The sequence below is a fragment of the Manacus candei genome, unplaced genomic scaffold, assembly GCF_025592945.1.
Source record: "Manacus candei isolate 608988 ecotype Guabito, Panama unplaced genomic scaffold, ASM2559294v1 h1tg000023l, whole genome shotgun sequence".
Classification (NCBI taxonomy): Eukaryota; Metazoa; Chordata; class Aves; order Passeriformes; family Pipridae; genus Manacus; species Manacus candei.
Window position 1 is genome coordinate 15,511,419 of NW_026138071.1, and position 25,470 is coordinate 15,536,888.

General features: G+C 37.5%; 1 protein-coding gene across 14 annotated transcripts in view; it reads right to left on the bottom strand.

The window, feature by feature from the left end:
• Positions 1-25,470, bottom strand: part of ZNF385B (zinc finger protein 385B) — a 163,163-nt gene that overhangs the window by 66,139 nt on the left and 71,554 nt on the right. The window contains exon 1 of one of the 14 annotated variants that reach the window (XM_051787304.1): positions 20,304-20,401. The exons of 12 other annotated variants lie outside the window; for them this stretch is intronic. In XM_051787304.1, coding sequence (XP_051643264.1) covers positions 20,304-20,313 — 10 coding nt within the window. In that variant the 5' untranslated portion in view covers positions 20,314-20,401. Of the gene's footprint in view, positions 1-17,056; positions 17,286-20,303; positions 20,402-25,470 lie in introns of those variants that run through there. One more of the 14 variants, XM_051787306.1, reaches the window with a different exon arrangement.

Here is a 25,470-nt window from a genome sequence, read left to right on the forward strand (position 1 = left end):
CACTCACTGCAACAGGGAGAGTAAAAACCCTGAAACGCAACCCAGAATATTGAGGAGAGAATTATTTGTGTAAGATTTTGAAATCACAGATGAAGGCATTCGATGAGTATACTTTTAGACATAAAGAAATCTTAAAAAAAGACTCTATAATAAACCTCCGCTTTTCCCTGTTAATGGCTTATTTGTGAAACCAAGAGAAGCAAGACTGCTTTTATAAACTTACGACATGGAGGTACAACACGTGATGTACAAAACTCCAGCAAAAACTTGAATCTATTACCCTGGTGCAAATCTGCCATGATTCCTTTTAAATTGACAGAATCACAAGGATTAGGAGCAGGACAAGTGTGAAATCTGGCAGATTAACTTCAGCAGGAGGAGGTCTGTGTAGAAGCAGCAGCTGCCAGGTCAGACACTATAGTTAACCTTTCCCAATGCAAAGAAGCAATGGTAAGAGGATGATACCAAGGTACTTGTTCTCAGTTGCACTCATTTTGATACTGCATCAACAGAAATTGCCACAGGCTCTTTGTTGACTAATAGTTCTCAAACTGCTGCACAGAGAAACTTAGTGAGGATGTCAAATGTACAAACACTGAATGGGAAGAGGGGAACAACTACAACATTACACAGATAGCAGCATTTGTAGTAGGAGGAACGCAGCAAGCAAGTCATGCAGAATGACTTGTGCAGAACAGCACCGCAGGTTACCCACTCCTCTATTTATTACCACATATACTGTACCACACTTTGCAGCTCTCCATCCATTTCTATGCAGATGTCTGTATTATAACATCTTGCATAAGTATCTGCTACAGCAGCATACTAAATTTGGCAAGAGAAGGTTGCAAAGATAGGGATGAAAGACTGGCTCCTTAGTTAAGGCCAAGGCTTATACGTTCCGGTGGATACGCCAGACACAGTTTCACGTTAAGCATGCATTCCAGAATGGGTTTAAAATAGGACACATTTCCCCAAAGATACGGTCTTTCAGAGTGAAACCATACCCCAGAATACCCTCACTGCTGTAAAACCTAAGGATTCTAACCAAAGTCCCTAATTCAGGAGCTGAAGTTCCTTAAGCAGTTGATTAAGTAGGCAGCTCTGAACTTGCATTTTGCAGTTGCAGTTCAACCACCAACAGGAGCCCAAATTTTTTTAACATGGTCACCTTCAAGAGACAGCATAAGTGATCTCCCTCCACTCCACTGGCAGTACCTATACCCTTGGAACTTCTGTGTCCTTTTTCCAGAATTTTCAACACAGTGCTATGGAAGTATTTGATATAAGAGTCTGGGTGAAACTTCTCCATTGCTATAGTATATGCCTGTCAGCACAGGAGATCAGACAACTGAACTTACCATTAACTTGCTTTTATGGACTTTGATCAGGAAAATGCATGATGGCCTTAGCTGGTTCCAAAGGAAAAGATTCTTAGACATTTGAAAAAGTATAGTCAAAGTGGAGGAAATACAAGAATAAGTCCATTTTCCAGTAGTAGAATGTTTAGATTGATGAGGAAAACGTAACTTATTCTAAATCTACTTCAAAGATCTGACATGTATTAAATTTTGGGTTTGTTTTTTGTTTGGGTTTTTAGTTTAAGTTCCATTTCACAATAAGTTTTGCAGAGACAGTTTTTAATCTTACATCTTTCTGCCAACACAGAAATTCAGGTTTGTACAACTCCTTTACCCCAAGACATGAAATTCAAACATCTTCTATTAAACATTTCTAAAAGTTACACTAAAAAACAAAAGTCATACAAAGTGAAATTTAATCCTCAGATGTCTTTTCTATTATTAAAGAATGGAAATGTATGTCATATATTTCAAATGCTTTACAGAATGCACATTTGAATTGAGTACCCTGACTGACACTTCAATTAAAAAAAAAAAAAAAGAGATAGGTATGTCTTTAGACAACACTGGAGCCAGAATAGAAAATAACTATAAACGTTTTCCTTTTGTTCCCCACATTTAACATCACTGATTGCAACAAAGGACTCTAGAAGAGCAATCTTTCAACATGAAAAAAAATAGAGGAAATACTTCTTCAACACAAACTGAGAAGCAGTCATCCTGTGGCATGAGATCTCATCAGCAGCACAGTATTTAATTCTTGGTATGCATAATGAAGATAGGAAAAATTAACTTTAAATGGGAATAAGAGGAAATTATAAAAGCAACTGGATTCCAGTGTGGTAAGCTTTAGAAAACTTCAGCTAATTTTGAGATTGTAAATTTCTGTGCCTACAAGAACAGTGGTTTAGACAAGATGATCATTGCCTAGTATTTCTATTTGTGTATGTACATATTCAAATAAAACAGTGGGGAAAATCTGTAAATCAATCTAAAACCACCTGGTCTTTATATGTTGGGCTAGTTATAGATTGATAAATCCCCCCATCAGGTAGTGGTGCAGAGTTAAAAAGACTTAGACAAAAACTACAGAAAATGAAAAAATATCTGAACATTTTGTCTGAAAAATCTTTAGTGCCCTTGGTCATGCAGTGAGAAATGTGAAAAAAGGCATAAATAGTAAAAAATTTTGATGTGTTTCCAAATAGTATTTGAGTTGCAAGAATGAGAGATTGACCTGCCAGAGTAGCAACTAAGGTGAAGGAGGAAAAAGCCCATTTGATAGAAGCCTAATAATCTGGCCACAGCATGAGGGACAAATCTCAAAGTATTAATGTATCCCTTACATGAAGGAAGGACTTATCAGTCCCTCTCTGATAAACCTTATTGTGTTGAGCAGTAGGTATCTTTTAACTGGAAAAGGATTTACAAATTGAAAAGAGACTGAGGTAAAGCACACTCTGGGAAGTCTAGAAAATACAAAAAGTTAAATATGGACACTCTTGGAACAATACATGACAGATGTAGAGGCAAGAAGGGGTACAGTTATTTAAAAGACTTCTGAGGTGCAGAATTCCAAAAGCTTTGGAGAATAGAGAGAACTGAAATTAAAGGATATAAGTGAGAAAACCAGGTCTGAATATTTTGAGAAAGCTTCTTGACATCAAGATTATTCTGGGTGATATTTAATGTTCACGGTGGCAGCCTTTTTTAGATGAATCAAATTGTGGAAATAATCTCCCAAGGGAATTTGAGATTGTCAATCACACCTGTATTTGTATCAAGACTGAATAAAATGGTGCTGTATACCCAAGAGAAGCAATTCCACACTGACAAGGAGAGGATTAAATGACCAGCAATAGGTACAATGATTTCAATAAGGTATTTATAGTCAGCGTCAAACTTTTATTTTATGAAGTACAAGCTAGGTCTTGCTTGATTTCAACTTTTTCACAAAGAGTTTTATCATTTTGGTCAAGAGATCAATTTAAAAAAAAAGTTATCAGATGCAAACAAACCCACAAACATATGTTACAAGCTAACATCAGTGATGTTCCCAGAGCAGTGTATTTTATCGGGTCCATTCTACAGCACAAAACTAGGTCCTTCCTCCACAAAGTTATCAAAAGCTTAACATTATAACATAGAAATAGTTCAATATTTCTTTGTATAAAGTAGTAAAAGGCTTTAGTTTAAGGAACAAGATCACTTATTACTGTCTGAAATTTGCATTTTTATTTTCTGATGGTACTTGCAGTTTTTTGCATTTGAAGTGCAGAAAACAATATAAACACTAAAAAAATTACTCTGGAATTATGTACCTATTCCTGCAGAGAAGTAAAGCAGAAAACCTTTTTACGTTTCTGTCAAATTTGGTTGTTGACAATTGAATAGTTTAGTAGTTCTCAATACAGCAGCAGTTGCAAATTCTGGGAAAAAAAGGTTGCTAAGACTCCCTCCCATCCTGCAAGTGGAATTTTCCACTTTATATAAATACTATTTTTGTCAAAGCATTTTCTACAGAGTCATGCTACCACTGCACATGCAATGGGAAGATCCACAGTTGTAATGAAACTGGGCACTTTTACTCAGGGTAAACTTATATTTTCATATTAAGGACAAACATACATCATAGTCAAGAGAAGTGTTGCTAATCTTTGCAGTAAATACAAGATTTACATTTTTATTCCTAAATATCAGTGGTATCTGATTTAAAATGCTAATTTTCCATAATACATTCCTAGCAAAGTTCATGATAAAACACCCTGAACACAGCTGCCAGTTGCCATGCCCCTTACACCTACTGTAAGAATTTGCTTGCATGGAAAGCACTGTGAGCTGAATCAACAAAAAGCAGAAAGAGCTTTCATTTAGGGACATTAGGATTTGTGCAAGTTGCAACAAAGCAAGATATCTATCAAAGGATTTATATCTACTTTTTCTAGAGTGAAGGCAACTTTCAGCCACTATTACTGGACACATCAAAACATTTTGATTAAAAGCTGATCACTGAATCATGAAAAGTAAGGACAGCCAATCTCAAATCACCCAATCCATCTACATGAAATAAAACAAGAATTCTACCTTAAATCTACAGTGTCAGTCAAACTCCACATTATTTGAAAATTGCTTTACTATAAATAGCACTCAGAACAGAGGGAAAATAAGTAAAGGTAAAGTGAAAAGCTGGCAGGAGAAGTTAAAAAAAAGACTGCTCATGGTTCCATGGAATTTGGCGTATTTTCTGTATATGTGAGTATCTCAAAAAGAAAATCACATCTTTGAGCAGATCTATTGACTAAAAACTACAAAAATTCCTAATACATCTCATAGTTAAAAGAAGGGTAAGGAAAATTATGCGATATTTGCAGAGTAATTAGCAAATAATGACAAGTGTCAAGAACTTGTTTATAGTTTGGAACTTTAATTACTTGAGAGAAAATATAGAGGAAAATAACTAGAAAGATCATAGTTGTTAATTGTGTAGACTAATTGATGGAGTTATAACAATTGCTGAGGCATTTCAAAGTTCATCCTTCAACAGCAACTAGATGTTGAAAGAACTGTTCTGTCTAATAGTGGTGAGAACAACATAGACCTATGGTCCACCTTTCCCTGAAGTTCTGGAATCCCACTGCTTCAAGTTTCAATTATAATGGAAATTTTACATTACAAAAGTATAAACATATACTTGGCTTGCAAAGAAAATTGTCACTGGTGCTAAATCACAGCAAAAAAAAAAAATTGTACATAAATTTCAGTTGTCAGAAGAATTTATAGGGCTGGACTTAAGGGCACTAATAGCTTTGCTTGTAGGTTGAACAACTTTGGCACAGTGACATTAAACACACACAACATGTCAGAAGGGAAACACTTCCCAAAAGATTCAAGTAAAGGGAAGAGGGCTGAAATAGGATATAAAATTTCACCGATTGAGTGAGCAGATTTGATTTCCCAGAATCGAGCCTGAGAGGATACTGACTTAAGCAGGCACTGCTCAGTTTGAGGTCAGTCTGGAGTTACCTGGTGGCCTTCAGTGACATACAGTCACATTTGGCACTATTACATATGAACCTGTCCTCAGGAGAGCACACGGGTACAGAGAAGCCTTCAGCACTTGTATTATAACCACTGTGCAAAAAGGAGCCTGTCAGTCCGAAGTGCTGCTGTTAGCCTGTCTCTCACGAAAAAAATAAATTCATTTCATTAAGTGACCTGGCAACTACAGTCCCACACTTCCAGTGACCCATACCAATTAACCTCATCAAGAACATTTATTTGCCCAGGTTTGTTTCAGTCTCACATACATTTCCACTATTCTCTCTTCTTTTACTGATTTACAGATAGTTGAATATATCTGACAAGTGAATGAGCAGGTTAAAAGTAAATATGACAGAAATCTTGATATTTGTGAATTTCTCTGCAGTGCCTTTCAGTTGACAGTCAAGCATGTACTATATTCTCAGCTGCTTGCCCTGACATCACACCAATGTGCTGACGGCAGAATTGCTAAGAGTATGCAAGATGAGTAACTCTTCCCCATCTGACTGGTATCTCTCCTCAGCACCACGTGCCTACTGGTGTTGGTAACTCTCACAGCACAGCAGGAGACCCTGCCTTGAAGGGCCCCACCCCACCCACGGCGACTTGCTGTCCCGAGACCCTGCTCCTGTAATCATTACACATTTCATCATTGCAGCTTAACACAAAATAAGTTCAAGCACTGATCTGGAAGACACCCCTTGCAGAGAGCCACATGAGTGCTTCCCACATAGAGCTTCCTGAAGCAGTCCATATTTTGAAAGGTACATATTTGAATAAGCTTTAAAAAAATATAGGAGAAAATATCCGAGACAAAAATGTCATTAGTTCATACAAACTAATACTGAACTTTTCACAGGACAGCTATGAAGCTGTTGACACCAAGTAAGAAATATCTTGTAAGAGTGCTATTTGAAATGTTCCAATGTTAATCAGAGCAGTGGCTGCATTGCTCCCTTAAGCAGATCTGCTCTCAAACTGTACAGCAGAAGTCGTAAGCAAACAAAGGAATAAATGCTGTAAGATCTCAGATTAAGTTTTGTCACACAAGAAGTCAACATATGAAAGGCTGAGGATGATGTAGGTTAGAATTTCAGTTTCACTAAGAGATTTAAGTCTAATTAACTGGGAGTGTCAATAACTCTCTTATTTTATTTGAATTACATGCATGCTTTGGGTTCATCTACAGACTTTGAAAACCAAAAGACTGCTCAGAAAGCTTTTATATCTGAAAAAAATTAAAATAAAAATGGAAATTAACTTTCATCAAGAGGTGGATGTGTTTCATAGTGCAAGCAGCTAAATTATTAGAATAAAACAAATAAAATACATTAATGTTATCTTCATTAAGGAAGGACACAAACAGGTATAACTGGATCCACGAGTAACCAAAGACCACATGGGTATCCTTCCAGTTCTCTGAAGTCTAAAACAGACATCAAGATGGTACCCTGTGCTGTTGTCAGTGAATGAAGCTGTTCTGTTTGCCTGCATTAAGAGAGGGTTTGTGTGATGCTGTCAAGTCAGACTCTGAAGAACAACTGGTTGCACTTTCCATTCTCCATCTTTCTCATAGAGGAGAAAAGCCTTCTTTGATAACAGACAGTTCAAACACTCGAGAACTTCATATTCAATAAATGAGGTGACACTTTTACAAAATATGGAGCAATAACATGATACATTAAGTGGAGAAAGTGGCACTCCAATTCAGCTAATTTAAGATTCCAAAAGGTGTCTTGGTACACGCTGCACTGACAGCATGCATACATACATATTAAGAGGCAGAATTCCCACAGTACATCCAGCACCAACAGTTCATATAGATTTGTCAAATATCAGACACTAATTGCTTAAAATAATAGTTTTATTTTCCTTAAATAATCTGTCACTACTTTTAAGAATGAATTTCCTCATTTAGCATGTCTCAACTACATAAAACCTACTATAATTCCTATTCTCCCTGCTTTAACATCAATCATCCTTTTTTGAAATTTTTCTCTCATAGCTGGTTTCCAGCACTAGTCTCAGCAGTGTTCAGTCTGATTTTTCTCACAGCTTTTTCCCCATGAATTATTGTCAATTTTACACGCCAGTAAAATATCCAAACCCCTGGCCACCATGGGATTGATATCTAAAGCCAGATGAGAACTTTAACTTTTATCCCCTTTAGGAATGGATCTCACTTTTCTAAAGCGACTCTTGTTCTCTCTTCCATCAAGAAACTGAGAAAAAAGCTTGAGCTCCTCTCCAGGTGGCACATATTGTACATACAAGGAGCTCTTCACTTTTCATGCAATTCATTCCATTAGAGATGGTAAACTACAGTTTCCTGCTGAATTTTAAAGCAGTACTTCATGTATAATTTATAAAAGCTGCCAATTGTATCAACCTTACTTTTTCCGGTATATTTTCTCCTTCAAAATGTCCCATGCTGTTATTCTACAGCCATAAGTGCAGTATCTATTACTGGCTCTAAGTGACATTGCACTGGCATCCATTTTGTTGCTATCAACAGTCACTTGAACGTTACAGATTTTTTGGCTGACAACATCACCTACTGCTTTGTTGTTACACTTAAAGTAGCCATAGAGACAAAAGAACAGCTGAAAAGCAATTTTAATGCTTGAGAAATGGTTATTCTTTAGTAATTGAATGGTACTTGTCGGTATGGAATCTATGGGTTTAACGGAAGTTATTTTATATAGTAAGTTTTGAATCAAAGCCTTGCTCAAAAATAAAGACAAATACAAAAGAGAGTTGTGTTTCCTCCTGCCCACCCTAGTTCTGCTGGCAATGAACAGAGGCAGAGGAGACTGTCTGCCTGCTGTAGCACAAGAAATAAACACAGAAGTTGACTCCAGTCCCATATCCCAGATACAGTTGTCGCACCAAGATGCTTACCTTATTATCTCTTCATATTTGCAAAAACACTCAAAGTGGGAAGGAATAAGGAATTTCCATGCTTCATCTTCCTCACCAAGTGCTTCACCACCTCAAGTAAAGTGCTGCTCCAATGACAGGAACACAACACAACTTAGGAAAAAACCTGAGGATCCTCTCCTTGAACTTTTCCCTCTAGCCACACAGATCTGTTTTCTCTGTAGTATAACCCTTCCTACACAGACTATGTGTAGAAGCTCAGACTAACAGCTGAATCCCACTGCTCTCTGCTCATAATCCATTAACTCACATTACAGTGTAACTTGCAACTGATGGGAATTGAGGGCACTCAGCCCTGGGATACTTGGCACCTTTCAGATTCCAGTCCTAGATGTTTAAATCCTTCCATGTTCCCACAGCTCCTGCTCCTGATTGGACAGAACACATGGGATCAAAGTAAGTATTACATTTTCTATCTTAAATTCTGTTGTTGGTGAGTTAGAGAATTTATAAAGATGATTATAAATAGCAGATTATCCCTGGTTTGGTACAAAAAAAATGCAGTAAAGCAGAGTCTTGTCTTGCAAAGCCAACTAGCAGACAAAGCATGCAGCTGCCAGGGACAGCTGAAGGAATATTTTCCTATCCAAGAGCCTTCCCCTCACCCTCCACTTGACACTGCTGCCTTGCTCCCAACACCTTAGTGGCAGCATGAACACAAAACCTATTCCCATGGGCTGCTGCCTGATCCTCCCCCAGCAGCAGGAGTAGCTTTAGCCCCTTAATTTCCTGCCCCATGAGCAGCCCCTGACTCGTCTGTTCCCATAAGGCAGGATAATACAGTCAGGAGGAAATGTTCTAGCAAGAAAGCAAGTGAAAGGGGATAAGGGACAGGAGGGGAAGGAAGACTGAGAAAGATGATTCTTCCTCCTCCTCACCAGATTTCCCTGCTGAAAGACTCCTGCATGCCCTTTCCCACTCATTGAATTGTCTTGTCCCCCTGCCTTTGCTCCCCACAGCCCTGACATCCCACTTGAGGCTGCTTTTACCTCTACAGTAGCCTCTTGCAAACCCTCAGCTTTCAACAACCTGGCCTCTATGCCAAAATACATTTTGTTGACACTTCAGAAAGAACACTTTACACCGAGGATTATGATCTTTTACTCACATTGGACAAAATCTGCTTTTGCTAAGAAGCCTTGAATTGACTGTGGAGCTCACACAGAAGCAAAAATATTAAATGTTAACATACGAAAGAACAGGCAAGCTGTAACAGTGGAGGTCTGTTCCTCTAGCTTGCAAGTTTCCAGCTGAGTGAGAACATTCTAATGATAAACTGAAATTAAAAACAGATTCATTCTAATTTTACAAATTCAATGATCTATAGCAAAGATGCTTAAAGTGGAAATAAAATTCTTAAAAACCGCTACTTTTTTGTTCTTTTGAGCAAATACTATTCCATGGCTTGAGGGAGAAGAAGAGAGACAAGGATGAAAAAAAGTTTTTATCACAATTATTTAATTCAGCACCTCAGCCATCACTCATGTACAGTTACTAAAGGACATTATGCAAACAATCGTAACAAACAACAAGAGTGGGAATATTTTATCAAAATATTAATCGAATATTTCCTCAAATTTTCAATTTCATCAAAAAGAGGGCATGACAATATTTTAAATAAGCTACTTCCCCACTCTCACGAAGTTTCATTATTCCAACCTCAGCTTTGCCTCAACAGGTCCTGCTCCAGAATTTTTCAATCACACAGAGATTGCACAGCTTAAGCAAATGACCTGGGCAGATGCCCAGCAAGACAGGAGCTCATTTCAAAAAGGGAGAGTGCTCTCCTCTCACGGAGTCTTATTCAGAGGCATCAACAGCCTCTAACAGAGATGCCCGATAATAGGACACAACATCCCTGTTGGAAAAGCATCCATCAGGGGCAGTGGAAGGCTAGGACTTGGGCACCACCCCACTAGTACTGCAGCAACTGCTGGATTAGGGAGCGTGAGCCAACACACTGATCTCCAGCTACAGACAGAAAAATGCAGTCTGGCACATCCCCTCTGACAGATTGCCAAGTCCAATTCCACATCTCTCAAAGATGGGCATGAAGGGAAAAGACAAATCTGCGAACAAAATCAAGTTTCTGATCTTTGTGCCCCCATAGTCACAGAATCACAGAATATGCCAAGTTGGAAGGGACCCACGAGGATCATTGACTCCAGCCCCTAGCCCTGCACAGGACCATCCCCAAGAGTCACACCATGTACCTGAGAGTACCATTCAAATCCTTCTTGAACTCTGTCAGGCTTAGTGCTGTGACCACTTCCCTGGGGAGCCTGTTGCAGTGTCCAATCACCCTCTAGGTGAAGAACCTTTTTCTAATATCCAATCAAACCTCCCCTGACACAACTTCAGGCCATTTCCTCAGGTCCTGTCACTGGGCACCACAGAGAGGAGATCAGTGCCTGCCCCCCTCCTCTTCCCCTCATGAGGAAGTTGTAACTGCAATGAGATCTCTACTCAGTCAAGCCTGAGTGGAAGGGAAAGAAGTCCACACACAATGAAATGAGGTAAAACTCAAATGGAAAAGAGTTGAGTGGCAGCCTCAGACTCAGTCCCAGTGACATTTTTATCAAATATGTTTGGAATTGCTCCCACCTTGGGAGAGAAGAATCTCCTCTGAAACACAATCTAAAAAAAAAGATGTGATGGGGTAGGAAATAAAAGACTTCAATTTAAAAGGTTATGGAAAGATCATTTTATAGGGGAAAGACTTTTAGAAAAGAATTTTCAATGAAAAAGATCTCAGATAAAACTCAAAAAGAAATAATGTAAGAAACTGATAACATCAAGGACAAGTTGTATTTGAAGATTAACACATATTCAGAAAATATGAGGAATGAGATTATCTAGCAACTTCTAGCAATAAACACAAAAACCAGAGACTTAACTGGTTTAGCTTGCTATACTAGCTTAATCCTTCCTAGCTGCACTTTAGTCAGTGAGAAAAGGACTTCCTTGGTGTGAAGGCACAGATGCAGGAAGCCTTCCCTCAAGGAGTTTGGCAGAAAGAAGCTGCACTGCTGCTTGGAGCAAAGGGCTCTGGATAGAGCATGGCAAAGCTGTTACAGTCACCATATAATGTCCTTGTAATAGCTCAAATTAAGAAACTTTGCTGCTTTTCCAGTAAGTCCATCTTTCAGCTTTTTGATCCTTTTGGTGTGAGCAATTGTTCCAGATGCAATTTAATAGGAGTTTGTGTAATTTTGCAGAGGTCATTATCAGATTCATCGTTATTTACATTCATGTTTCCATTGGGAACTAATCCTTAGGGTATCATGGTTTTAAAATTCTGATGAAAGGCCTTAAAATTCCCCCTGGATTTGTATTCTCAGTTGATGGAATTATATCATTTTTAAGCACAGAATGACTCACAACTGGATACAAAATACTGACTTCATAGAAACTTTGACATGCTTCCTAATATTTCTTATACGTTCCCTGTTCTAAGGGTCTAGGATTTGAATTCCTGACGTCTGGATTTACAAGAAACAATTCCTCTCTTTCCAATAGAAGTCTTTGTTTAATTTGAAAAAGCAAATACGGTGCTGAGATCCTCATTTTGTTAGACTTGCATAACTACATCTCAAAGTACTTCTCAAACAGCTGTAACAGAAGGATTTCCCAAATCTTACAACTAGCCCTCCAACTATTAGCAAAATAAATCCCTAGGTTTATGGACTTAGCATGTTAAATGTATCTGGATGGATCTTTCCTATTTAGACCAAGTATTAGAAAGTTCTAATGTTTGTTCTGTGGTTAGTTTTTCTGTAATCAGCTCACCTTCCCAGTCCACAAAAACTGCTCATTCCTTTTAACTCAAAGAGCTATTCAGATCCTGGTAATGTATTATTGAAACATTAAGACTATTAGTAGCCTCTTAAGTATCACACCATAGTATAGGAAGTCTTTACTTTTAATTTAATTGGCTTCATAAGGAGAAGAAAAAGGGTTATTTAGCTGGTTTTATCTGCTTGTTTTACTATTATTAAGCTGTAATAGGACCCCCTCCCTTTCATTATCTGATATTATTTCTCAATGGCCAAACTTGAACAGCAACTCAAAAAGTAAAATGATACTGCTCTTAACGTCCCAAGAGCAAACTGCTAAAACAGTAAAGTGATACCACTTACAGCTGCTGGAAGTAAGCATTTGGCTTAAAGACCTTTCATGTAATGAAATGTGTTTCAAATCACCACACATGCACAAAGTATGCCACTAAAAGTAGCTCCAAGGTTACTGCACACAAAGGAACAGCAACAACCAAATAGGAGAATACCCAATGTCACCTGGTGACCAGGACAGAACCACTGACTAACTCCACTGCAGGGAAAGCCTTGCTTGAAAGGTATCTGTGAGTTGACTTGATATAGACAATTTTGAAATAAACATTCCAATGAGGTTTTTAAGACTCTTAGACACAAGCATAGACCACCATTCCTACTGCTACTGCTAAGACTAATTTAAAAGGAAATTAATATCTGAAGCCCTCACTGCACTACAAATGTTTGAGGCATAAATACTGCAAGTTAAGTGTGTCCCTCAGTTTGATACACTGGAGTTATAGTTAGGAATGTTAAGATGGAAGAAATGAGTGGTATTCCAAAGGTTTAATATTGGGAAAACCAATAACCAAAGCATTCTATTCAATAAAGCAAACAGAAAGCCAAGAAGACCAAATGGCTTAGGACTTTTAAAGGAAGACCAGAAAGGAATGCAATAACTCAGTGCAGCCTATTTTCATGTGTTCAATATCAGTTTCATTTGTTTTTCAATAGTACTTTAATATTAAAACTTATAAAATGTATTTTAAATGTGATAATTATGATAATTTAAAAATCTAAAGAGCAAAGAGCCACAGAGTAATCATATAGTCTCTAACAGTGCTGATCTTAAAGTATACCTTTACTATTGAGTATGCTCAGTGAAAAGCTGATTAATTTTGTTCAATAGCTGGAGTTCTATTTAATCAGAAATGCACATCACTCCCCATGGACTCCTTTGCACTCAAGATGCAGAACTAAAATGAAAATGCCCCCCCTTCTAAGACTTATCTTTCATTTAAATTGGACAAAGACCAGATTTTGTGGATTGCTGAACCTATTTCTCACATATGGTCTTGTCCACTAGATTAATTTCACCAGCCTCAGAGGAACCACACAAGTGAAAAATAAAGACTGAGCAAGCCAGCCACGGCACTTTGAGCTGAAGCATGTGCCTGTGACAGAGTGTGACCTACAGCACATTATGCAACTGATAGGCAGTGGAGATGGTGATCAGCCTTTTGTTTAAAAGCATGTCAGAAATACAGTTTATCACTTCAGAGGCCAACTGCTCATTCCAGTGCACCAAGCAGCAAAGTTTCAAACAAAAACGGAATTACAAGATAAAAATTTAAAGGTAAAGAATAATATTCACAGGGAACCTTGTAAAACCTGGTCACTCAGCTTTATAGCTTAGCACATGCCATAAGCTATAAAAAGACTGGAAAAGAGAGATGGACATCCTACTCCCAGTATTCCCTACATCTTTTACTGGCTGAACAGCTACTCTTTCAGTGCCATCAAAATCACATAAGCATATAAATTACTTTTTCAGTTAAACCATAGGATTGAATCTATCCTTATTCCTCAATCTTTTCAAAAGCTTTAAACACTTTGAATTACTCTCTTTTCATGTGCTTTCTTGTTCTGCTGTGCTACTACTTGTCATTTCAGGAAGTTGGCACTAGCTTTTCAAAGACCACTTCAGAACTGTTTTTTAGACCTATTATTGACATTTCTACCTCTTTCAGCTGTGCCACCACAACATCATGACAGACAGATACAATATATGGTATCTCAAGTCCCTAAAGAGCTATTGTTAATATAAAAAAAACCTGATTAATTTTTACACTGGAGACAAAGCACATTAATCAACCTAATAGCAAGGCCTGGAAGCATTGCCAAACACTACTAAGATCACGAATTAGCCATCTTTTGAGAATTCTTCTAATGAGCTACCAAAAAAAAAACAAACCCAAACCTAAAAAAGCCAAGGAATTTAGACAAAACTGTAGACAAAACACATTTAGACAAATTTAGACAAAACACATCTTTATTTTAAAGTAATCATTGGATGTTGCTTTATAAGTACATCACACTTCTTAAAGGAAAAGCTGACCTGTGGCTGACTCATTAGCCTCTTGCTGTAACTGTTGCATTCTGCCCTTTAAGTCTAGTTTCATGAAGGCCTCCTGGTATGTCAGCAAGAACTACTTTCCTAAGAACACAGTAGGACTGTATCCCTAAGTAATCTTAAGCAACACAAAAGTAATTTAATTCTCCAGACCCTGCAATATTTATAATTCTATTTTTAAATTTACATATTATATACAAGGATATATTATAATTTGGCTTATTTACAAGAATAAACAAAAAGTACTCTAAATTGAACACAACAGAAGTATATGACAAGTTTAGGGTTTTCAGGGGGCAGTGTTTTGTTTTGGGGTTTTAATTGTATTAGCCTTTTCTCAATCAATCAAAACAGACTATTCTACAGGCTTAAGGAGCACACCATCCCAAGTTGTTAAGCAATATTGTGGTTTTGTGTAATAAAGTGAAAGGACTGTGTGCTTTACCGAGCAAGAACAAGAAATACAGGTAAGAAGGAGCAAGATATGGTGAGACAAACTTGGGCATTGCACTGAGCAAATGTCTTGACATTTAACAATGCATGTATTGTTGTACAGTGACAAAGGGGAAGAGTTCAAAAAGAAATTTTCTGTCCTCTATTCTGAAAGCTCTGTCTCTCCTCAGATTCGTCATAAAAATGTAGAAAGAACAGTCTGATTATCTAGTTATCAACTTCATTTTAGCACAAAGCACAGCATCACTAGGGACATATATTTTAGTTACTGTGTAAATACCTGCTAAAATCAGAGGAAAAGATTAAAAATCACTTTGGAAGTAGTAGTTTAGCTACATATCAAAGTCTCTCTTTTTATACTAGCACCACACAAGCACACTCATACAAGCAGGGTGCTAAAAAAGAAAGCAGTATCAAATGAAGTTCTGCATGGACATGAAGATCCAGATGGCCAGTAGGTGGGCTTTGAAAATAACATACAGGAAGTACCCTTTGTTAATGCTGGTGAGATGCTTCATCACTTGTGGATAACTGCACTTATCGCTGTTGTACCAGTCATTACCTCTTCAAACAAAGCAATTTACTTTATCAAGGAACACTGGACATTGGTTTGGATTTATGCCTGCAAGGTGTATATAAGTTCTTTGGGGAACACTGCCCTTTGAAACGTGAAAGAAATTCTCTTTGATAATAACTGTTAATGAAATTACCTAATAACACAGATTTCAATCACTAAGACTACAAAATTAAATTTGGTTTCATAGTATAAGCTGAACTTCACTGTCTGGGTTGCATTACTACAAAAAGCAACAGATTTGCACACTACATCTTATTGCAAGACCACATTCCTCAGTAACTTTTAATTTGTCAGTCTATTAGCTGAAGTATTTCTTGCCTACTTTAAATTTTTATTATTGTTTTAAATTTCAAGTCACTTCTGCAAAGAGCTATTATGAGTAACTTGAGGGCATATACGCTTGAATGAAGAAAAACCCAATTAAGGTTACCTGATGCTATCCGCTCTGAAGAATTCTTAAAATTTTGAGGGAATTTCTGATATTTTCATATACTCTTTGTATATGGAAGAATCTCCTAAGCCAATCCACCTAATCTTTGATTTATTAATGTACCCTTCTTAAATGTTGCAAATCATCAGTCCTTATCCTCAGCGAGATTTCAACAACCTACCAGAAACTCCTGACGAGCCTGGGAAAGGAGCATGCTACGTCTAAAGCTCATGCCATACCTGCCACCTACACACACCTGGTCTCCTACAACACTAGAGCAGCGAAAAAGACAGGCAGGGTAAAAGAGCAAAATGTCTCCTCTCAAAACCAAAACATTTAGCACAGTCTCAATACTCCAGCTCCCTTCCAATGGACAAGTTTCTTCCAGGGGTATGCGGACAGGCAGGTCCTTCTGTCAACCATTCTTTGTAGGTAGCATATGTGACTAACCACAGAATTTAGGGAAAAACAATATTTTCCTGAATCCTCACAGGAAGGATGTTGAAAAAGTTCCTGAAACTTTTTGCTTCAATTGAAAACTACCAACTTTTATTGTCAGATAATACTATTAGCCCTGTAGATCAGACAATAACAAGAAATAATAAGTATACTGTCCCTGTCACCTCTCGTCCCTTTCTAATTGCACTGAGGTCAATGCATTCTTGCTTCCCTTTACTTATTTGCCCACAGCGAGGAAAATTCTCCCTAAAAGCACACAAGACAAACAAATCAACATGACAGGAAACAATCAGAGGAAGATATAAGTCAATAATACATAAAGAAACTCCTTATCTATTGCAAAGTAAGTTGTATCAGGGATCAGATTTTTCCTCAACTAATCTTCTTTAGAGTCTCACCAAAACACTACTGAAAGTAGTTTTCTGGGATCAAAATCCCAGAAACTAAAGCAGGAGAAAACTGTTCCAGATATAACATACTTAAAAACAATCCCTTGTTTTAATTGCACAACTCCAAACTTTGGCCAACAAGGTTCCGCAGAATTCAAGCCAAACCCATCCCCAACTGTACAGGTCTTACTAAAAAGAAACTTGTTGTTCATATAGATCCTACCTTCTTTTACCAGTTAAACCAAGTTTTGTAGGAGAGAGTGCTGCTTGTCTCCGTGTTCTTTACTCTATTGATTGTTGTGTAAATATTAGGCTTCCTGCTTGTGGAGAAACTACTGCAAAGTTTCTTTCAGTTCTGTATGCACATTTCCAACTTGTGCATGGTTTAGAACAAGGAAGTTTATGTAATGTTCCTGAGAAAGTGCAGTACATCATGGTTCATTTTAATTCAGGTATGAATACATGACACAGATGAATTCACAAAACACTCCTTTCATCTGAAATTTAAGTAGTAACCCTTTTTCCCCTGAAGGTTTAAGCAGCTTTAAGTGATGAAATGATTATATTTTCCTGTTTCTTTAAAGCAGTTCTGGATAGAAACAGCTTAGGACGAATCTTTCCTGAATTTATTCAAATACAAATACACCATCAACCATAAGGATATTTGAATAAGTCATTCCAAAAGATCTCAATGTTCCCTCAGCTATGGAATATAATAATTTTAAACTTTGCTCAAAGCATTTTAGTATTACAGAACATAAAAGCATTTTTTCCCCAAAGGCCAAATTTTCAAGTACTGACTAAACCCAAATATCTGTTTGCAAAATCAAGAAATCTGTACATGCATCTGGAATATTCACCTATGTAAATGCAAACCTTTGACATAAATTTTATTGGCACACTGTTCATTACCAGTGCCCACCACAGAAATTCTTGCTTACCTGTAAAGCTGATTTCATCTTTCCTTTTTAAGTTACTATGTTTAGGAGATATCATTGGGAAAGCGATGGCAGGGTACTTCTGTACTTATGGACTACCCTTCTTTACCAAGACACTTACTACAAATTCAGAGTCCTGTTCAAACACCCCCTTTCCAGGACCCTTTCTGACCCCCACTGCTGCCTCTTGTCCCTATGACTCAGAGCCCTGTGCCTGCTTCCTCGAAAGCAGGGTCACAGGTAGTCACTGCCACCAGCAAGGCCTGGAAGTTTTTCCTCATCTGCCAGCATTTGTGTTGCTCAGCTCTTGCCAAAATTTGTACCATACTTGGTGCACAAGTTTCCAAGTTTTATTGGGTTTCCCATCTCAGCAGATTGTGTGACAGAGCTGCATCTTCTGCATAAAGCAGTTTGATGGGCTAAAACTGGGGTTTTTTTGGTTGAGTTTGGTAGGTTTGTTTTTTCTTTGGTTGGTTGGATTTTTCTTTTTGCTTTGTTTGTTTGTTTTTGTCAGGTTTTTTCCACTTTCTGAATAGACAGAATTTTCTCTTTTGTTTTCATCGCATTGCAACTGTCTCCAAAGGCTTGATACCAATTTTTGGACTCTCACTTCTCTCTCTCAGCTTGTAAACCATTTTGCCAGAATTGTGCCAGCTTGACTTGCTATCTGCTAGCCAAGAGCTGCAGACAGATCATGCCTGGCCAGCATGGACTGCCCATTGCCTATGCCATGTTCCCTAGGAGTCAGGAACAGCCCAAGATTTTTAGGCTGTGTGCACTGCCCAGTAGCCATTTGCTGCAGACAATGCACAGCAGAATGGTCCTTTACATGGGTTGTCAGATGAACCACACTGGAAAAGGAAAGAAAAATGTGAATCTAAACATTACCATGATAATGGCAGCACAGGGAAATTATGTCTAGTGATGTTTAACAAAGCATCCTGAGGGCAGCATGGAAGGTGTGCACTGCTCCAACTTCAGATAGAATTAATATTTCTCAGTACAGATTGCTGCAATCAAGTAAATGAGAAACAGGAGCAACCAAGTCACCAGATTTCTTCCAGGCTTCTCTGCTAAAACCTTTTACAACATGTATTTCTGTGCAGCACAGCGAATTATTATGGCGACTATATCCGAACATACAAAATGACAAAGAGAAGCAAAGTCTAGAAAAATCAGAAAGCATTTCCCTACCACAAAGAACACAGCACCCAAGGTGTAAAATTATAATCACCAAACAAAACATAGAAACAGTGTCACAGACACGTATAATGAGAGAACAGAACAAGGGATAAATGCTTATGAAGTAGTTCTATTTGCTGTCCTGAAGCACATACAAACATGCAACCTAATTTGCTGAAATCTAATCCATTCAGCTAGACCAAGCTAAATACTGCACTAATCTTAAACTCTGCCTTACGAAAACACCTCTCCAGGCCACTTTCTTGTCTTTAGAAAGTTAAATAAGGTGACAGTAACCAAAAATTATGGTCAGTGGATACACATCAGTTTTAGTTAAAAAAAGAGAGAGAAAAACATAGTAATTTTAAAAGCAATGGAATCCTATGAAATGGAATTTACCACAGCCCAAGGATGATCATACTTGCATATAGCAGAAAGTGTTTTATAACATTCAATTCATAGCAAATGAGCACTCCATTATTATTTATTTCATCATCTGAAAAAAACTACCAATGACATTCCTCCAGTTAAGGTTGCCTTACATGAAAAAAAAAAAAGGTAATTTAAAATGTTTTCTCCAAGCTAATCATCTAAATATAAACAGACAGCATTTATGTTTTTGACCTACCAAGGCATCCTAAGAGGAACTTTTTGAATGCATCATGCACACTTTTAACATTGCAGCTAAGCAATATACAGTATAATCTGCAACACATTAACATTTCAGAAGCTTAAAAATTTGAAGTTGTTCTTTAAAATGCACATGAAAGCATTCCTTGTTTCAAATGCTACTACTGTTTATGCTTATTGAAACTATTACATAACATAATATCAGTCAACAGGATTTAGCAGCAAAATGATAAAAGGAAATTAAAGACATATAGTAATCCCGCATTAATTTTCTACAGTGAACCATCAGTATGCTCACAAATAAGAAAAAATTATTTTCATATTTAAGAAATATATTCTTCCAATAGGCTTACTAACAAGGAGTTTTATTTATAGCCTTCCTTCTGAAAATGTCACAATTACCATCTAAGCAAGGAAAAAAAGATAAAGTTCAAATGCTGATTTTGGCATTTGTATTTCTCTGTCGCAGTTTACCTAAAGATAAAAAGTATCTAAAAAAACCAGATCACAGTCACCTACAGTGCTAATACTTCCTAATTTGACTGCTCAGTTCCTAAACTACAGCATATGAGCACAGTTTTCACTAATGGATTGCTATTAAAAATAAATCAGCTAAACAGTGTCTGTATTTCTCCTTCCGTACAGCTGGAGCAAGCATACAGCGTTCTGTTATGCAGCTAGTTGAAAGACAGATTTCAACCTCCACATGGAATTACTTACCCAAAAGCATGTTTCTCTTCTACAGTTAGTTCAGCAGAATAGAAAGTTCTGCACAATATATCTAGCAAAGGGAATGTTCTCACAAGCTCCTTTTTGACTTGGTGCAAGGTCTGAGTTTGAACTCGAGCTGCTTAGAAATATGTCTTGTCCCATAAAGCTACTTCACTCCCATTGGTGAACGATACCTCTCCAGGCTATGCAGAAGTGATGCAAACAGGCGGTAGCTTGTGCCACCTTAACTTGAGGTAACAAAACCACAAAAAAAAAAAAAAGGAAAGTCATCAATTCACAGAAAGTCTAACATATTTTAATTTTTCTGTCCTGAAACTGGTTTTAAACTAGTTGTTTATCTTTGACCAAGAGAATTACTCCCCACAGAACTAACAGCGTATCAGGGAAAATCTAAATGGTAGGCTAAATTTAAGTTTTGCGAAAGTAAGTGTCCCATCTTTCCATAATGCTTGATTTCATCACAGCTGTATTTGCTCTGATACAAAAGACTTTTTTTAAAGACATCCAAATAGGGAGATAGTTTGGGACTTTTTATTTAGCTCAAAGACCAAACTGGACATGGAATAAAAACATTTACAATGCTACTGCTACCACGTCAAGTACCTACGGTGCACTAAAATCTACCACAGACTATTTGCTCAAAATTTAAATTAACCTCCCTATGAAGAGAAAAAAGGTCCATAATCTGAAAGCTTCTAACTGAAAGAGGAACCTTCCAAACCTGCAGCCCCTCACTTTGGGATATGGTGTGTCAGTATGCCACAACTGGGGTCTGCACAGAACTTCTGAGTCTAACAGACTTTTTTCAAGCACATCTTAGTAAGGATACTTGAGAGAAGAGTTTTATTTAGGGGGAAAAAAAAATACATCCAGGATCATTAGGAACAGATTTTTATCTGATGAAGTTTGCAGTTATGTCAGATAATTCCTCATGGAGAACTAAAGATTAGTAATCTATATAATTCTTCCACTTTAGTGCTTTGTGTTAAATATATAGAGTTAAGACTTACTTGATCTCCTAATTTGTTTTTTACAAAAGTGAAGGGATGAGAGGATGGGTAAAAGACAACACTGAAAAGTAAACTAGTTTGAACAAATTTTCACATATCTAGAAATATTAGACAAATTTTTTGTGACAAGGTTAATTTTGTACCCAGTCCTGAATAAACTATATTGTTCCAGTGACAACACTCTTCTCTTGTATGTGATTGTTGGTTACTCAAAACAGCACACATGAAACTTTAGCTTAATCTTATTTTATTCTACAACCTCCTACTCCTCCCTTCCACTAAAGGGGGATTACTCCGATAACTGCCTGCCAACATGACTTGGTAGCAATTACATAACTTTGTTACATGTCCAGAAATATTTGGTACTCTTGTTAAGAGTCTCCTTCTCTAAAAAAAAAAAAAAAAAAAAAAAAAAAAAAGAAAAAAAAAAGGGAGGGGTATGGGCATTGGTAACAGTGGAAAAAATGAATCAGCTTTGAAATAAAAAGGCAAATAAAAATGGAATCAGCTTTGAAATAAAAAGGCAAATAAAAATGAAACCCAATTAAAAATAAACCTCTGATTTTTAAAGCAAATCTTGGAAGATGTGACTCATTCTCATTGCACACTTGGGATTGGCAACACCAAACTTCTATGAAACTTTATTTGGGTTTTATATAGAGTCTGATGACTTCACAAGATGACTAGTATTCTCAATAAACACTACGTTGTCTCATGCTGATAATAATATTAATAATTGTATGTTCTGTGAGGACCGGAGGAATTTATTTTTTTTTAATTTCTCTATTAACTGCAGAAGTGTCTCACACGATCCATAAGCATGTAGTAGTAGGTTTATGCATTGCAGCAAGACAAAACAGCAAGGACTATTTCTCCCTCAAACCGGGAGGCATACTTCCCTCATTCCCACCACTTGTAATGACTGTAACGTCACTTTGTTGGCAATGTTTGATAGTTCCTGGCTAAAACCATTACAGTGCACTAGCATGCTCAGTTTTAACCATTTATCTAGTTCAACGCATTGTAGATCCTTTCTATTTCCCTCTCAACAGTATGTAACATCCTGTCTCACAGAAGACCAGACCCTTGTTGCAGCAGAAGGCCTTAGGACACACTAATCACAGATTTAATATTTTTGCCTGTCATCTAGCTCATATCTAAAGTGGGATCTTCAGTGCACAAACAGTCACAGTTTTAATTCCTCCCCCTCTCTTTAAAACAACTGCTAACTCCCATCTACTCGACTAACACCCACTGTCCCAAGGTTTTGGAGATACCCTGACTTCCATGTTTGTCCAAGAAGGCCTCTTCAGAGATCCATAAAAGCACAGAATGCCCCTTCACACTACTAGCATGGTGGTCTTTCTAGGTATGAGGGCACACAATGCACTTGTGCAAGCACAGAAGGAGAGATGAAAAGAAAGCAAAAACATTAAGATGAAAGTGGAACAAGGAACAAGGCAAGGAACAATGGTAAATTAGACATAAAAGTGAATGCATTTTTTTCCAAGAAGCTATCAGGTGCTGACCTTCCAGAATAACAGAGTGGTACAATGTTCACTGTGTCATACCTACCACCACACACCTAAATAAAGGGAGGAGAGAGAGCACAAAAGCAGGCACACTAGAACCACAGAGCAATGACAAAAGAAAGACCTCTTGAAAAGATTATCTGAAGGCAAATGCACTCAGGTCTCATTCACAAGGAGCTCCTGTAGTCAAAGAAAGAAAAGCTGACATACAGCTCTACTGCTAAGATGCTGAGATTGTGGCTTTTTTTTCCATGTTTTAAATTCCCCACCCTCCCCGTATCTTCTCTCTTGTACCTGGAGGCTGGAGAAGCGACAGTTTGAGCACTTGTAATACATTATTTACTATCTCTAGCTAACAACTTCTAATAACAAACTGAAGCCAGTCAGAATTCATCAACTTATACAAAAAACACTGTGTTTACACTTAGATTCTTTCTACGTTCATGCTCTCCTCCCACATTGCTTTGATATAACTCTCCCTAGTAGACTGAGGTATGACATGCTTATATTTTGGCTGATGTTTAGAAACCTGGAGAATTTTACTGTTTGGATGTCACTGAAGAAAAATGGACTGTGTATGTAGATGTGGTGTATTTTCAGCTTGATCAGCAAGAAAAATCGTCTTTCCAAGAAGTCCAAAATTTAGCAGTTTGGACTTCTGTAGAGATTAGTGTCAAACAGCAATAATAGCATTCTACTGTCAAATTCATAAAAGGTTTCTCTGCACAGCCATGCTTGGATCCTTTAGGTTTTGTCCTTTGCTTTTTGTGCACAAACAGCTCTAGAAAACAAATGGGCTGCATCTAGTAAAAACATAAAGTTAAGGAAAAGACAAAACTTAGTAGCCAAGGTTTGACCTTATTGTTATTGTACTACCCATTGTGATTTTTAATCCTCAGCTTTTCTCACTAAATATTTTTGCATATATGTTGTAACAGTAGCATTTTGCTGCTTAAAATCACAGCTAGAGTGAAGATCACTAATATCTCAATGAATTTATAACGATATGTGTAATACCACACTAATGAACTACAAGCACCCTCCAAGACATTGACTTAAACCAATGACCAGTAAGTGAAAGGAAGGACCTTTTTTCAATAAAAACCACAACTACCCTCCCTACCTGTTGTCATAAAGGATCAGCACCAGTAATCCACATTTTATGAAGCGCAGGTAGTGCCAAATCCCACACTTTACTTCTAAAATTCAAGGCAGTAATCAAAGCCAAGGTGAGGTAACTTTGTCAGGAGAATACTGAAGCCTCTGAATACATGTCAAACATGCTGGGGAATCTGCTGGCCACAGTATTTTAATACAAAACACATAATACAATCCCTAAGAATCATCCCAGTTTGAAGGAGAAAAACAAGTTAGAAGTGAGGTAGAACAACCTGATCCTACTATACAGGCGTACAGGAACAGGCAAAAGATATGGTCAAGCATATGACCAGTGAGTAACAGTCAAATCCCTTTCTCAGTAGATAAATTTCACAAAACATGACAAACTCTCAGAGCTTTCTAGAAATTTCTCAGAATAGAAAAGCATTGAATCAAAGCAGTTCAATTATTCTCCTCTGAGTCTTTTCTGCTTATCAAGTTGATTACAGTGAATTGTAATACATACAGACACAGATTCAAAGCAGAGGCAAGCAACTGTAGTCTCCCAAAATCTTAAATCATAACTCCCACCAGCACATAAGCACATATATGTATTACACCTCTTCTTTTTCCTGTCATCCAGCCCTCACTGTTAAGTTTTGTTCTAAGAGGATTTAGAAAAGCAACATTTCATTCTGCCCTGGTTTATGGATAAGGCAGATCTCTCATGGTAAACATGTACTTGAAATGCACATAAAAGGACTATTAGAAACTACCAGCTCATGCTGGTATCTTGTTACTTGTGCTTACATGAAGCAAATTCCACTTACTACTACTTGCCTGTATATCTACACCCAGATGCATCAAACTTACACGCATATATTCACATGGGCCTATACATCTCATTAAACTTAGCGCTCTGTATTCTGTTGCATGCCAAATGAAATAATAAAACAGTATTCCTCTTCCAGTTTATGGTATTCAGAAAAAGAAAACATAATTATGTCATTGCATTTCAGCTCCTTAGATCTTCGGTGTGACACTCCATCATGAGAGGTGACCTACATTGCACCCGCAAAGATGACATTTTAACTTAAACAACTCCTCCCAGGACACAGGTGAGATGACAAATGTACTCCCCTTTCATGGAGCACATACTCAGCAACCAGATGTCATGCTGTTTAAGACATGCACCTTTGTCATTGTAAGGAACGGGGCAGCTGTAAGAACTTAGTGTCAGTTTAATTCTCCCCCTGAACACAGATCTTCACAGACAAATTCTTAAATCTTTCTGCAGCCTCAAGGACCACAACAGGTCCTACAGGTATGCAGTCTTCAATGTCCTAACAAATACCAAAGGCATGACATGCCAGCTATAAATGCACAGCAAAACCTATTTTTGTTCAAGCCATTAATCACCATTGCCCCAACTCACTCGCTATTTTGATCCAAGAATTTGTCATTATAAGGTCTAGATGACAGCAAGTGTTTTAGGATTCATCCCAGTGAGTAGTT